The sequence below is a fragment of the Octopus sinensis genome, linkage group LG5 (assembly GCF_006345805.1).
Source record: "Octopus sinensis linkage group LG5, ASM634580v1, whole genome shotgun sequence".
In the NCBI taxonomy this organism is placed as follows: Eukaryota; Metazoa; Mollusca; class Cephalopoda; order Octopoda; family Octopodidae; genus Octopus; species Octopus sinensis.
In genome coordinates, this window is record NC_043001.1 from 49,034,971 (window position 1) to 49,051,949 (window position 16,979).

The 16,979-nt window shown below is 37.7% G+C and overlaps 1 protein-coding gene across 3 annotated transcripts in view; it reads left to right on the forward strand.

The window, feature by feature from the left end:
* The first annotated feature begins 6,770 nt into the window (after positions 1–6,770).
* The window catches only part of LOC118763664 (opioid growth factor receptor-like protein 1), a 41,013-nt gene continuing 30,804 nt past the window's right edge, over positions 6,771–16,979 (forward strand). For all 3 annotated transcript variants that reach the window (XM_036503415.1, XM_036503416.1, XM_036503414.1), the window contains exons 1-3: positions 6,771–6,912; positions 11,688–11,910; positions 16,124–16,202. In XM_036503415.1, coding sequence (XP_036359308.1) covers positions 6,841–6,912; positions 11,688–11,910; positions 16,124–16,202 — 374 coding nt within the window. In that variant the 5' untranslated portion in view covers positions 6,771–6,840. The remainder of the gene's footprint in view (positions 6,913–11,687; positions 11,911–16,123; positions 16,203–16,979) is intronic.

Consider the following 16,979-nt stretch of genomic DNA (forward strand, 5'->3'; position numbering starts at 1 on the left):
CTTTTGTTCTCACGTGACGCTAGCCGCTGTTGAGCGCTCTTTTCGTTTTCAGCAGCCTCAGAAGCAAACGGATTTGTTCGTCTCCCCGTGGCTTTAGGCACACTTTCACAAGCCAGCCCCTACTCAAATCGTCCTGTCGAAAGAACCTTGTCCTACGTCCTGGTTTTGTTTGGTTGTTTATTTTTTATTTTTACCGTTATTGTTTTTACGTTTTTGTATTCTTATTGGTGTCACGTATTCTGTATTTTTGTTTGTGTACTTCGATCGTTTTCCGTCCTTTCGTTGTATACATTCGAAGCTTTCTTCCAGGGGATCTAATGCGCTTGGCTTAGATTTCCCTTGGCGGCTGGCCATATCGGAGCAATCTCAAGATTAATCAGCCGAATTGCTAAGATGATCTGGTTCTTGACTGATGACTGAGGGCTTCGAATGTCCCGTCCTGTGGTTCTTGTGTCGTCTCTGTGGTGTTTCATGTTCTTGTCCATGTCTGTATTTAATTTTACTGTTTACCTATATATAATTATATATATATATATATAAACAAAGTAAAGTTGTAAGGAACCGCACGAGTGAAAATATATATGAACGAAGGTTTGAAAATGCAACGGTCTTTTAGCGATGTTTATTGACTTGATCGGTTTCACTTTTTTTTAGAAAAAGATTATCAAAAGTAAAATGTAAAGCTTTGTATAAGCTTTGTTGTGTTAAAAAATGGTTAGCATAAAAGTATTAAAATATAGTCATACAGTCTTTGATCATGATAAGAAAATGTTAAAAACAGTTTGCATGAAAGTATTCAAGAAAGGGAACATAGTAAGTATTTTGAGTTCAATAAAAATCATATTTGTGTGGTAGTAGATATAATATATATATATATATAATATATAATCTATATATATATATATATATATATATATATATATATATATATATATACCAGAAGGGGATATATTTAAGAATTTACAAAAAATTGAAGTGGAATAACTGACCTGTCTGTCTGACATTTTCTGTCTTGTGTGTAGCTAAGGAATGTTTGATTTTTAAGGAATAGTGTGGGAGGTTGTTTGGGCGGGGAAGGGCAATGTGGAATCAAAAGGATTTTTTTGTTTCTGGACTGGTCTGTCATAGTTCAGTGGTTTTGGGGACTGGTCTCAGCGGTCAGAATGGTGTGAGTGTGTGTGTGTGTCTGTGCACGTCTCATATGTGTGTGTGTGTATATATATATGTGCTTGTGTTTGTGTGTGTGGGCCATTTTTGATCGGTTTCAGTGTTTAGTGTGGTGTGTGTATGGGTCTGTGTATATTTAGCAGGATGGTGTGTGTATATGTGTGCACGTTTGTGTGTGATTTGTATTTGTCAGGGTGTTGTGTGTGCGCATGTGTGTGTATGTGTTTGTTCGCATGTATGTGTGCGTCTGTGTGTGTGCGTATGTATGTTTATGTGTGTTTTGTGCTGGTGGAGATGTTACATGTGTGTACGTGAGTGTGTGTGCCTCTGTCTGAATATGTTTGTGTTGTTTTAATTGTCCTGGTGGTGGTGGTGGTGTGTGTGAGAGAGTAACCGTATGTGTGTGTGAGGGTGCATATGTATGTGTGTGTGTATGTGTGTGTGTATGTGTGTGTGGGTGTGTTGTATTTATCAGGAGTTTTGTGTGCGTACATGTGTGTTGCATTTATCCGAGTGGTGTGTATGTGTGTGCGTGTACGTTCTGTGCATGTTGGTAATGGGTATGCGTTTGTTTGTGTGTGTGTATGTGGGTGTGGTTTATGTAGTTTCCGGTTGTGTGTGCACATGTGTTTGTGTGTGTATGTATATATGTGCGTATATATGCATGTGTGGGGTTGTGTTGTATTAACTTGTTTGTGTGTGTATCTGTGTATGTGTGGGTGTGTTGGTGTGAGTGTGATTTGTAATTGTCAGGGTGGTGTGTGTAAATGTGTGTATGTAGTGTTCACGTATGTGTGTATGTGCGTGCGTGTGAGTGATGGTTATGATTGGGGTACGTTAGAGTATGTTGAGTTGTGGTCTGTATTTTTGAATAAGATCATTTTCCCTATTTATTCGTGTTTGGTCAGTGGTGTTGTCTGGCCATTGGTATAGTGGGAAAACTAGGAATTTGGGGGACTTGTTTTGTGCATAAAGATCTAAGTGAACACTAAGTAGTATCTGTCTTGTGGAGGGGTCCCTTAATTGTTCACGGTGGGCTGTCGTCCTTCTCTGAGGGTAAGACTCGTTTGCCCTACGTGAGTTTTGTGGCATCCTTCACACCTTATAGCATAAAGTAAATTCTTTAATGCGCAGGTGAAGTTATTTTTTACGACAAAAGTGTGTCCCGACTGGAATTTGTATATTGTTCCTTCAATGAGGTGGATGCAAGTCCTGCAGTTAGATCGACCGCATATTTTGGGTGGTGGGTTTGTGTTGGATAATTTTGCATTGGTGAGTAGGTTTCTTAAGGATTTGGGTTGTCTCTTGCTTTTTATTATTTTATGGGTTTCGAGTGCCTTTTTTAGAGTGGGTCTTGACTCAGTAGTAGGATGTTCTTGTATATAATTGTGTAAGCTTCTGCATTTCTTGGATTGTGTGTTGAGAGATATGGGAGAATATTTAATGTACCTTGAGTGTGTTTCAGTTTTCCTAAGTCTTGGGTATCGATTGTCTTGGCTCATTCTATTCCATTGTCAACTAATGGTGCTGGATAATGTCTTTCGAGAAGAAGTGCCTTTAGTTCTTGGAGTCTTTTATTTCGCGTCCTATAATTTGAGACAATTGTACAGATTCTTCTCGCTAGGTTGAAGGGGATGTTTGTCTTCGTGTGCTTTGGGTGATTGGAGGTGAACAGGAGGTATTGTTTGGAATCAGTTGATTTGTAGTGGATATCAGTTTTAATGTTGGTACCTTTTTTTTTATATAACAAGAATGTCAAGAAAAGGAAGTTGGTTTTGACTATATTGACTATATTTTGACTATATTGTAAATTGGATATGGTTGTTGACACTGTCGATTAAATTTTTGAAATCATTGAGTTGGTCAAGTGTGTGGGACCCCCCACGCATATATACCCACATATGTACACACACACACACAAACACAATATGCCCGTTCCCCAGTAAAAAATCACACACACACACTCAAAGAAAAAACACACATATATATACACGCAATACAAGCTCAACAATCACAGCAAACAATCAGAAACACACAGACATTACGCACACACACATACACACTAGCATGCACACACACACACACACACACACACACAATAACACACACCAAGATACATAGACACACTCACATGTACACACACAAACGTACTCCCATCAGCAGCCCGGCTATTTGCATGTTTAGGATCTACAATACCGAATGAATCCACTGGCCGTCCGATACACTTTGCTACGCAAGATGCAGGAGAGACCACACTAGATATCATATTAGTAGACGGTCGATGATCCTACTTTGATATATCCATTCGTTTTTGATATGATGTACCACCTCATTAATTCTGGGACATGACAACGTTTTCTTCTTGTTTGTTTGTGGTTGTGTCATTCTGCCTTTGAGAAGCAGATATGACCACACTGGTCACACGGAGACTCTTTTGTGCCCTTCTCAAGGAGAGTGTCCACATCATTCATATATTTACCAACATGTTTCAGTTGAGTAACGCAACCCTGTTGTTCTCGAATTCTTTGACACCAACAGTGATCAGATACCTACATTGCTTTCTATCTTACGTAAGATCTTCCAAGGTGTTAGTATCAGTATTGAGTCTTTTAAGTGTGTGTGTTTAAGACTGTCTTTGAAACACTTGCGTGGTTTGTGATGGAGACGTTTTCCTTGCTCCTGCTCACCATACAACCGGACAAGCTGGCAGAAACGTTAGCACGCCGGGCGAAATGCTTAGCGGTATTTCGTCTGCCGTGCCGTTACGTTCTAAGTTCAAATTCCTCCGAGGTACACTTTGCCTTTCATCCTTTCGGGGTCGATAAATTAAGCACCAGTTACGAACTGGGGTCGATGTAATCGACTTAATCCTTTGTCTGTCCTTATTCGTCCACTCTATGTTTAGCCCCTTGTGGGCAATAAAGAAATAAGATGACCAGATCATCTAAGACGGTGTTTCATAATAGGGGACTCGATCCACGACATATGCAACACCCCAATACATACATATACGCACACACATTCACACGCACTCACATGCACACACACGTATATATACACATACACACATACAGAGAGAAACATACACTCACATGTTATATAGAAACGTATATGTACGTGACGGAAATCAACTCGTAACCGACCCATTACACTGTGTGTTAGGGTGTGTGCGTTTGTGTGTGTGTGTATGAGTGTGTGTGTGTGCGGCGAGTGTGTTTGTGTGCATATTTATGTATAACAACATACTAAGCAGAAATTTCGAAATCAGTATCAACCTTTTCCAAAAACAAATATATATATATGTGGAATCCGATAGTGTTGATAGCCCAGTATTCGAGTCGAGAGCTTCTCTGGAAGTACCCTAACTTTACATTGTATCAGGACCTTAGACTCTTGCTCTATAGTGAATATATATATATATATATATACTTATACACACACAATGTATGCATGTATATATATATATATATATATATATTAAGGTATGTAGAAAAATACAACATGGACAAGAACGTATAACTCTTAGAAGACGATACAATAAACACGGACAGGACATTCGAAACATATATATGTATGTATGTATTTACAAGTATGTGTGTATGTATACATACATATAGTATAATACATCTATGTAATATATATAATGAGTAGAGGTCTATGGCTTAGTGGTTAGGGTGCTGGACTCATGATCATAAGATTGTGATTTCGACTCCTGTCCTGTACCGGGCGATATGTTGTGTTCTTCAGCAAAACACTTCATTTCACACTGCGCTAGTCCACTCAGCTGGTAAAATGAGTAATCCTGCGATGTCTATATATATACATATACATATATATATATATAATTATATATATATATATATACTTATACACACACAATGTATGCATGTATATATATATATATATATATATATTAAGGTATGTAGAAAAATACAACATGGACAAGAACGTATAACTCTTAGAAGACGATACAATAAACACGGACAGGACATTCGAAACATATATATGTATGTATGTATTTACAAGTATGTGTGTATGTATACATACATATAGTATAATACATCTATGTAATATATATAATGAGTAGAGGTCTATGGCTTAGTGGTTAGGGTGCTGGACTCATGATCATAAGATTGTGATTTCGACTCCTGTCCTGTACCGGGCGATATGTTGTGTTCTTCAGCAAAACACTTCATTTCACACTGCGCAGTCCACTCAGCTGGTTAAAATGAGTAATCCTGCGATGTCTATATATATACATATACATATATATATATATATATATATAATATATATATTATATATATATATATATATCTATATATATATATATATATATATATGTAGTGAGTGAGAGAGAGAGAGAGAGAGAGAGAGAGAGAAAGAGAGAGAGAGAGTGGGGAGTGATTTCCCTTAAGTCTTCTATCTTACATAATATAAGTTTCCAAAATAAAATCCACACTAGTGTAATGACAATATTATAGAACAAAAGGCCAAGGACGAGAAGCAAATAAACATTAAACAGAGAGATCAGAATCCAGCAATACGGTAGTAGCGGTGTGAACGAACGGCGTTAGTTAAAATCTTCCATGCTGGACAGTTGAAGTTTGAGTAACCATAGCAACAACGCAACTCGGTAAACAACATTTTCGGCTTAGTTGTTGTTTGTTGTATTATTCCCAACTAGTCAAAGTATTAGGTATTTTGGGATCTGCTGGAATATGAATATCAATATCGATTACGAAATAGGCTTGAAAGGGAATTATTTAGGCTGCATTTGACGGTGTGCGTGAGTGAGTGAACAACCGAGCCAGCTTGTGTAAAACAACAATAACAATAACAATAACCACCTAGTCGCAAATACAAAATCTCCAACATAAAAAAAAAAGAAACCAAACCAAAACAACCTGTTCCCTAACAAAAAAAAAAACCAAACAAACAAAGAAACTAACAAAAAATAAACAATTTTTTTCACCTGTTTGTTGGTCCTAAAAGGAATTCATTTTCCGGACATCGAAATAATGATTTCTAGTACTCACTAGAAAACTTTCGTACTTGGCAACGACTTTGGTTGAGGTGTGATGCCACCTTACCCAAGATGTTGTTCTTCTAATTAAGAATATTCGAACCTTCTTCAGTGAAGTCAACGCTTTTATTTTAATATCGACCCGGCTGTATTTTCTTTATTCTTCTTTTAATTTGTATTCCAATATTTCGATCGATATATACATATATATTTTAGATTTCTAATCTTTTAAAAATAATTATTAATATTATTATTGTATGTACATGGAGACATGGCTGCCCTTAAGTCCACATGAGAAAACAAAAACAAAGACCAAAAAAAAAAAAAAGCCTGAAATATCAGGTATACTTTAGTGTTTGGAGAATCTCAGATTAACGAAATTTTGAAGGGTTTTTGGTAAACAGTTTGTAGCATATTAATTTCTGAACAGTACTTCCTTCATACTGCAAGAGAGCGAGCGAGAGAGAGAGAGAGAGAGAGAGAGAGAGAGAGAGAGAGAGAGAGAGAGAGAGAGAGAGAGAGAGAGAGAGGTGATGCTGAATGCGAGAGAGGTGTGAGTTAAAGAGAAAGAAAAGAGAAATAAAGACAGACAGGTAGACAGACAGACAAATAGAGACAGTGGGACACACACACACACACATACGAGAATGTTATTCTGGTTGATGATTACGCTGCTGATATTCGTGTTTATGTTCTTTTTCTGTAACTTATTAAAAAAGGTAAGTTTTGCTTTACTTTATTTAGATACTGGTGTTCTCAGTGAATCAGGAATGTTGCTATTGTTGCACTAGCGTAGCTATAACGTCTGCCACCCGGGGCGGCCCTTCCGTTTGTCGCCCCACAAAAAACATATTACCTACAGTAGACTCAAAAGTACCACTCGGGGCGAACCATCCCTAGGCACCCCCTCCCCAGCTACGCTGGTGTATTATTGTTGTTTAGCTCTTGGTCAGCCCTGATCAAGAAGACCTATGACCAAATGTGTCCGGTTAATATATTACACAGGTTAACTATATATTAACCAATGCATACGAAAATGTTAGTCCCACCCCGCTAGAAATAGGAAGAAAGAAGCAAAAATAGACTCACCTTATCGTTCCTAGTATGTAGTACCTGATCCAAAACTTTATAACTTTCGCTACTCTAAATTTACTCATATGATTCGTTATTTAATCTGAGAATGCTGTTTCTTGCTGAAAGAAGGGGATGATATTAACAAGAAATGCATCAAGTAGGAGTATGCAAAACTTTATAAGCAACACAGAAATTTACTAATAATGAGTGGAGGGCCTCTCTCGGCAAGAACATATTCTTGCTCTTTTTTAATAGTGTTGTATATACTTTGAATAGTTCATTGTTTGAGTTAGCTCATATTGTGTAAGATTCAACGTATCAATTAAATTTGTGGTTGGTGCTATTGCACTCCAGGCTGGTCATTAAAAACCTCTAGGAAGGCATGTGCATAACATACTTTCCTTCATATTCGTCGCCCGTATATACTGACATGGTTCTTTCACATGGGATGCCCCTGGAAAACTGCAATTTCTGCAGTAGTGGCTCGTACAGATGGGGCGAGAGGAAACATCCTTGACGGAACGAACGCATGACACTGAACAGTTCCAATAGGTGACCTTTACTCTGACTACCGAGCATACTACTGTACATGACAACGATTCAGCCTCAGAAGACGAGCCCAAATCCAACCGCCTGTAAGGACAGCCTTCAAGTATTGTTCAACCTAATCGAAAGCTTTCTTTTGATCTAAATTTATATCCATGCCAAGTTCCTAACACAATCCTTTTTGTTGTATCGCGTAGGGTGGCTGTCGGAGTTAGATCTCTTTGGTATGGTGCATGTCTGAACATTGCCGACCAGAGTATCGATGAAAAGCGCCAACTTCTAGGCTGACACGTTGTCGTAAAATTTGGGCTTTGCATTTAGCAGAGATTATAATAAGAGATATGGGCCTAAAATTATCAAAAATCACTCCTCTTGTTTGGGTCCGTTCTCAGCAGCATTAACACGCCTCTTTTCACAGGACTGATAATTCTCTCGTTCTGCTGCTTGTTGCAATAAGCATCAGAAGTCTGGCGTATGACGATAAAACTCATTGGACAGACCATCCAGACATTTTCCCCCGTGCAGCCAGCCATAGCTTCTTATTTTTCAATTATTATTGGCTTTTTACTGAACTCCACATCACTAGTTGAAAAAACCGAGGCCACGACGCTGGGTTTTCTAATGTCATGTGGAAATCCCTCTCATATTCATGTGCTTCTCGATTGGTAACTTTAAGTCACCACTGACTTTCACTGTACATTTATTGAAAGCCTTCTCACTGTCTCTATGTCTTCACTTCGCCGAGTACGATTGTAGGTCTTTATTTTGTGCTGTTTTGTGTTTTGTTCCTTTTTTCTTTTATTTTTCATTTTTGCCCTTCCCGTCCCCTCACTCCACCACAAAAGGCTGGTTGTATGATCGAAAAACCCCGACTCGGACATGGAAAAGTATATGTTTCCTTCTCTGCGTATGTCTTTATACATGTAGGAAGAGAGAGAAATAGAGAAATAGGGGAAAGCAGAGATAGATAGATAGATCGATAGATAGATAGATAGATAGATAGATAGATAGATAGATAGATAGATAGATAGATAGATAGAGAGAAAGAGAAAGATAAAGAGAGAGAGAGAGAGAGAGAGAGAGAGAGAGAGAGAGAGAGAGAAAGAGAGAAGGAGATCTGGGTTGAGATATCCCCTGGGTGGAGATTTTGGTGTTGCAATTGTTAATTTCCTCCACCGCAGTTTGTACGCCTAGCGGTTATATGTTGATGTTGTTAGTGCTGCTGTTTTTACTGTTTCTACGGTTGCTGCGGCTATTGCCGATGTTGTTATTGTTGCTTCTGTTTACTCTCTCGCTGCTGCTCTTGCTACAACCTTTGTTATTGCACGTTGTTGTTGTTGCCGCGATGGTGTCGGCAGCAGTGCGGCCCTTCTCTTCCCTTACGTGTTTTTGGTTGTGCGGCCAAAAGGCTCTAGATGGTTGATCGTTCCACGCAAATGGCATTTCAGTCTTCTGGCCTCTACAGTTACTCACAGCACCATCCCATTTGACAGGAAGATGAGCATGAGATCTTTTCTAGGTGTTCAGATTTTATATGAGGAAGGACCTATAGTTTGATCTTTAACCAATTCTTCCATCTCATTCTCGTAACGTCCAGTACGGTATTACACCCCTTCAACACTATGCAGGTCAGGATCCTCTAGAAGTCTATCTCCAGTGGGATTCGCAATACTGTTAGCTTTACCATCCTTCTTTCCACAGAAGTGGGGAAGAGAGAGAAATCATTACTCTGGTGGGCGATCATAGAGTGCGAGGGTTTCAGTCATAAATAGGACTTCGACCTCGCCAAATCAACTAGCCCTGGACGTAATAGCAAAGGGCCTTTCTACTTGTGTGCCACACAATGCCTCTGACACCCGGGCCAATCAAACGGCTTCATGTCTTCGTGTGCGTGCCCTTGCTCTGACAATGCAACTTTTGTGTTTTATTTGTAATATTAGTCGAAGTCCAATCTCACTGCCTGCATGGTGGTCCCGATACGTTTCCTAAACGCCCTTTCTTAGGTTCTTAATAAGATCTTCCTCTAGTTTGTCCACTATTTCGTTACTAAACCTTAATGACTTCATTCTCATCGTCCTTTCATACGGTCCAGTGGTCGTGTTTTCTGGTCTCGCTATGATTTTAAACATTAAAATTTACGGTATGGTGAAATCTCTGTTGTAAGTGAAGTGTCTCCCAGGGCTAGCGAGCTGGCAGACACGTTAGCGCGCCGGGCGAAATGCTTAGCGGTATTTCGTCTGTCGTTACGTTCTGAGTTCCAATTCCGCCGAGGTCAACTTTGCCTTTCATCCTTTCGGGGTCGACAAATAAAGTACCAGTTTCGCACTGGGAGTGATATAATCGACTCAATCCCTTCGTCTGTCCTTGTTTGTCACCTCTATGTTTAGCTCCTACTGGGCAGTAAAGAAATATATTTACTGTCCCCTTCTTCACATTTTACACGGCATGCGAACAACGATTCCGCCAACTTGCCGCTTTAATAATAATAATAATAATAATAATAATAATAATAATAATAATAATAATAATAATAATTCTTTCTGCTAAAGGCACAAGGCCTGAAAATGATTTTTGGGGGTGGGGAGGACTAGTCGATTACATTGACCCCAGTGTGTAACTGGTACTTAATTTATCGACCCCGAAAGGATGGAAGGCAAAGGTGACCTCGGCGGAATTTGAACTCAGAGCGTAGCGACGGGCGAAATACCGCTAAGCATTTCGACCAGCGTGCTACCGACTCTGCCAGCTTGCCGCCTTAATAAAAATAATAAACTTTTCTACGAAGCCTCGAGATTTTGGGAGAGGGGACTAGTCGGTGACATCGACCCCAGTTTTTCACTGGTACTTAATTTATCGACCCCGAAAAGATGACAGACAAAGTCGACCACAGCGTAATTTGAAATCAGAACGTAGCGGCAGACGAAATACCTATTTCTTTACTACCCACAAGGGGCTACACACAGTGAGGACAAACAAGGACGGACAAACGGATTAAGTCGATTATATCGACCCCAGTGCGTAACTGGTACTCATTTAATCGACCCCTAAAGGATGAAGGGCAAAGTCGACCTCGGCGGAATTTGAACTCAGAACGTAGCGGCAGACGAAAATACCGCTAAGCATTTTGTCCAGCGTTCTAATAATTCTGCCAGCTCGCCGCCTTTATTGTTTTGTCTTGGTATAAAAGATGGGCTAAAGCAAATATTCTGCTCAATACCACAGATTTGCTTGTCAGTTGTTTGACCGTAATCAGTTGAGCATGTCCCTTAGTGGCTGACGATATGTGCATCTCTGATCACGAGCAGAAGTAGTGGGGGAGCATCATAGCCATATGTTGAGAAGGATTCTTTGGGGTTTGAATAATTCACCTCTGGAAACATGGGTGTTTCGTTCAACGTCCTTAAACAACCCTTATTCAGGGACCTTTTGAGCGGGATGGGTTACTCGATCTGAAGAAAATTCTAACTGGGCTCCACCTGCAAGGTCATGTGCTGTTTATCTTGATATGAGATCACCATGTCGCGCACATATGATTGTGATGCATGTGCCTGGTGTACCCTTATCAGACGGGTAGTCATGATGGATATACTGGGCTTCGTATATTTTACCCCAGTGTCACTTTGATGGCATGCTCTGCTCGCTCACTCAATAATAATAATAATAATAATAATAATAATAATAATAATAATAATAATAATAATAATGATAATAATAATAATAATGATAATAATAATAATAATAATAATAATAATAATAATAATAATAATAATAATAATGATAATAATAATAATAATAATAATAATAATAATAATAATAATAATAATAATAATGTGTCAAGTCATAATTATGTAAATCATTTATCACCTTTACCTAGCCCTATTACATCATGACTCCGATAATGCATGTGACAACGGGATCCTCACGTTCTCGACCTGATATATGTAAGCGACCGAAGTGTTTTATGAGGACGGTTCCGAAAGAAGAGAACGTTTTTTTTCGAGAGATTTCGAGCTCATCTCCTCCAAGTTATTTATTTGAAGAAAATAGAAATGCGAATATAAAGTTTTACTTCAACAAAGAACCGTCACTTCCCAATGGTACGTTGACTTGATTTTAAACTTTCTGTGTAGTGATGACAGTGTTACTGTTTTCTTTATATTTGTCGAACGATGAGTAAGAATCCCTTAGTTCAACCGTGTGGTGTGAGACTGAAATTCGTACTCTTTGAAGTTCGTTTTTGAACTTGTGTAGTTCGACGTTTGGAGGGGCAAAAAGTGAACAGTAAAGAATTCCCCTGGAATTCTTGATTTTATTAGCTTAGCACTTCTCCTTATTTGGATTTAGTCCTAACTGCCACCTAGCGATTGTTTTATTTTCTCGGAAGCAGAGGTAATAAAAAAAAATGAAAAAAATTAATCCTGCATTTAATCTGCTCGTATTCCTCATTTTTCTATCTATCTATCTATCTATCTATCTATCTATCTATCTATCTATCTATCTATCTATCTATCTATCTATCTATCTATCTATCTATCTATCTATCTATCTATCTATCTATCTATCTATCTATAAAAACTTACTTGGAGAAAGAAAAGAAACGAAACGACGCGAGGGCGCTCAGTCATACAAAATTTAATAAATAAAATATATGCATACATACATATATGTACGTACCGACATCTACCTGTATATATACATGCATATATATATGAGTACAGGACACCACAAATAGACGTAGAACTCAACGAGAAACGGAAACATAAAAACAAACATGGAAACGGACTTTTTTTAACAACGAAAAAACAGAGTACAAGACAAACAATACAAGGAATATTCCCCTTCATCAGCTGTCCCTGGTTCGACTCCATGCGTGTTTCGAAGGTAAGGACAGAACACGACCCGACGAACCAGTCCTTCCTGCAAAAGAATTAAATAAAATTCCTTTGCAGAAGGGTAAAAACAAGGAAAGAAAAAAATGTAACAAGAACAGGACGTAAAAGCAATACAAATAAAAATACGAATACAAAATAATTTTTATTTTATTTTGTATTCGTATTTTTATTTGTATTGCTTTTACGTCCTGTTCTTGTCACATTTTTTTCTTTCCTTGTTTTTATCCCTCTGCAAAGGAATTTTATTTAATTCTTTTGCAGGAAGGACTGGTTCGTCGGGTCGTGTTCTGTCCTTACCTTCGAAACACGCATAGAGTCGAACCAGGGACAGCTGATGAAGGGGAATATTCCTTGTATTGTTTGTCTTGTACTCTGTTTTTTCGTTGTCAAAAAAAGTCCGTTTCCATGTTTGTTTTTATGATTTCGTTTCTCGTTGAGTTCTACGTCTATTTGTGGTGTCCTGTACTCATATATATATATATATATATATATATATATATATATATATATATATATATATATATATATGCATGTATATATGCATGTAGATGTCGGTACGTACATATATGTATGTATGCATATATTTTATTTATTAAAAATTATATATATATATATATATATATGCGCACACACATACACATGAATATGAATATATGTATATATGTACATATGCACACACACACACACACATTAGCAGAGATACCCGGCGTTGCTCGGGATTAAAACGGCAGAGTTTGTTTTTATATATATATATTACATTTGTGGAGTAAATGTTAAAGCTTTGCATCTGTTTCGGAAAGCTATTCTATTGAACCTCTGCGTAATCTGGCGTGCTAAACGTTGTTTTAATGATTCAGCATTAAGTGCTGCAGCATGCATTTGCTGATCTTGAGAAAGTCTCATTTCCCTTCTGTCTTGGGACTGTATTTTCCTTTGGTGATCTTTGGAAAGTGTCATGTCCCTTCTGTATTGAGACTCCATCTGACTTGCTGCATAATGCCTTTGCTGATGTTGAGAAAGTCTCATGTCTCTTATCTCTTGAGACTCTCGCCTTCAGTTTTCTGCACACCTCTTTGCTTTATAGGTGTTTCTGGAGAGATTACGGTTTCACTTTGGTGGCATATTTTTTTTTTCAATATTTTAAACAAAAAATTAGATACATAGAAAAAAATACATTAATCTCTATTTTTGCAAGCAGTTGTATGTATGTAGTATGTCTATATTTTTGTATGCAATGTAAAGTTACCAAATATAAACAATATGTAAATACCTTGCAAGCTTGCTATTGCTGCAATAATTATGAATTCTTAATGGAACGGTAGATGTGTATTTTTTATATATAACTTGGACCTTCCACGTAATTGTTTTTGTCGAGAGTTTGCGTAGATGTATGCGCGTGTGTAATAACGTAGGTAACGAGCGTGAAAACACACACTCACAGACACATACACATTCGTATACAAAATGTGACGATACGCACACATACACTCTCACATGCAGACACATACATATAGTTAGAGAGACACATACAAACATACATTCATGCATGTCAGTCGTCACATGTGTATATGTATGTGTAGATATGTGTGTACGTTTAATAACGTACCTAACGCGGATGCACGCACATAGAAAGACATACACACTCAATACATCCACACACATACACTCAGAGACACATACACACATATATGTGACGTTGTCATCGTAGTAGTTTGAAATGTCCTTTAGTGTCTCGTACGCATCGAACGCACAAACACACGCACAAAACTAAAAGAATAAAAGTGAAGCAATATTACACAGCGGTTTTCGATAGAGGGAGAAATGTAAATAGTGTATTTAGATAGACGGGGTACAGAAAATTTGAAATAAGTAAAGTAATATTATAGAGAGAATGTACAAATAGCGTGAAACAAAGATATTTACACTCGACAAAATTGAAATACACTGAAGCCAATTTTAAGAGAGAGAGAGAGAGAGAGAGAGGGAGAGAGAGAGAGAGAGAGAGAAAGAGGGAGAGAGAGAGAGAGAGAGTGATTGAAAGAAACAGATATCTGTGCAATCTTTCGTTTGTAGTAGCACGTTTCCGTCGATGATTTCCGTAAAAAACTTTTCCCGCAAACCCATATGTAAAAAAATAAAAGTTTTTTACGGAAATCATCGACGGAAACGTGCTACTACAAACGAAAGATCGCCGATATCTGTATATGTGAAAGTGAGAAAAAGGGAAAGAGATAAATAGAGAGAAATGGGAGAGACTTGTTTGAAAACTGCAGAAGTGAAAGGGAGAGAATCGGTTGGAAACTGCAGTCTTTTGAAGAAGAATCCACGTGAAAAACTGTTTTTTTCATGGTCGGTTTGTTGCATTACGCGGGAGCTCTGGGAAAAAACTCATTGTGTTTGACCATCCATGGCCCATGAGTAATGTGTGTAAAGTTTGGTGAAAATCGGTTGAAAACTGTAGAAATGCATGCGTATTACACACACAGACTCACACACAGACACACACACACAAACATCCTTTGCTTTATATATATCGATATATACAAGAATTGGCGCTAGGAAGGGCATCCAGCCGTAGGAGCAATGCCAAAACAAACATCAGAGCCTGTTACAGTCATATAACTTGCCAGTTCCTGTCAAAGCTACCCATGCCAGCATGGAAAACGTACGTTAAATATAATGATGATGATGATGATGATGATGATGACGATGACGATGATGATGAGGATGATGATGATGGTATATATGCTGTGGTTAGTTTACACTGTACTTAGCGTTGTTACTAGTTCTGACATAAAAAGCATATGTTGTGGAAAATTAAGATAACCACAAGCATAGATTAATAGTACCTACGTACGTTTCACCATTGCAGTTATTGCATGTTCCAAGTGCATTTGGATGCCTGACCGCAATGGATCATCAGGGGAACACTTCACTATATTCATTTATATGTGTATATTTTTTATGTATGTATGTATGTATTTATGTATGTATGTATGAATGTATGTATGTATATATATATATATATATGTATGTATGTAATGTATGTGTATATGTGTGTATGTAAGTATGCTTGTATGTATGCATGTATACATATATGTATGTGTGTGTGTGTATATGTATATATATATATGTGTGTTTGTGTGTGTGAATGCATTATATATATATATGTGTGTGTGTGTGTATGTATGTATAATGCATGCAAACACATATTCGTATAAGAATAATTGCGTCACGAATGATTATGGCTTAATAGTATTTGAAGGTTTTCCATGTGTCAAATATGTTGTAAATGCGCAGCTATTGCATAACCTCAGCTGTCTATCCCTATCCCTTGAAAATATTTTTTCTCAAAGTCAAAAAAATAACGCAGTAAACATTATTCACCGTGACCTACCTTCCAATGTCTTTTTTTAAGGTGCCTATATAGAAGTAATTTTGGAATCTTGGGCTGAGGATTTTGAAATACTCCAGCACCATAGTGGGTACATACAATGGTAAGTGCCTGATTAAATTTTTGCCTTATCATTTTTTTATTGCCTGAGAAATATACATGATCTTTGTACTTTGACGGGCTAGATATTGTTTTATGTATTGGTCAGGTAGTCGTCTGTCTAAATCAGTGGTTCTCAACCGGGGTCCATATGGCCCCTGAAAGTGCCTGTAAGATTTTTGGGGTCCACGCAACAAAATAGTAAATCGGAGATCCCCAATAATATTTTAAGGGCCCTTAAAATGCTTTAGATGTATGTATTGGTATGTATTGCAAGAAACATCTAGGATTCTTTCTCTAACATTTTACATAGTTTATCCTACACAAGTTAATGTTTAAAAACAATATAGGAATTTTGAAAGAAGTTTCTATAAGGCTAATCTTTAAACATTGAACGGCTATGGGGGTCCACCAGAATAAAATAGTAATCAAAGGGACCCATTGATGAAAAATGGTCCAGAACCCCTGGTCTACATGATAACTGGGTAGAGGCAGTGTGTATATGTTGATTGGATTGGTAGATAGATACACAGAGTGTCGATGTTTACTGAATAGTAAACGTGTGTAGTTATTGACTGGAGGAATATAGTATGTAGGGGTTGATTTGATTGACACAATGAACATATTTTGTGTAGATATTGGATAGTCACTGTATTAATATAAATACAGGGGACATTCAAATGTACATAGATGTTGATTGGATGGTATACATAAATGTTGATACAATGTGTAGACGTTGATTATGCAGAGAATATTTGTAAGTTGGTTTGATTCGCACTTT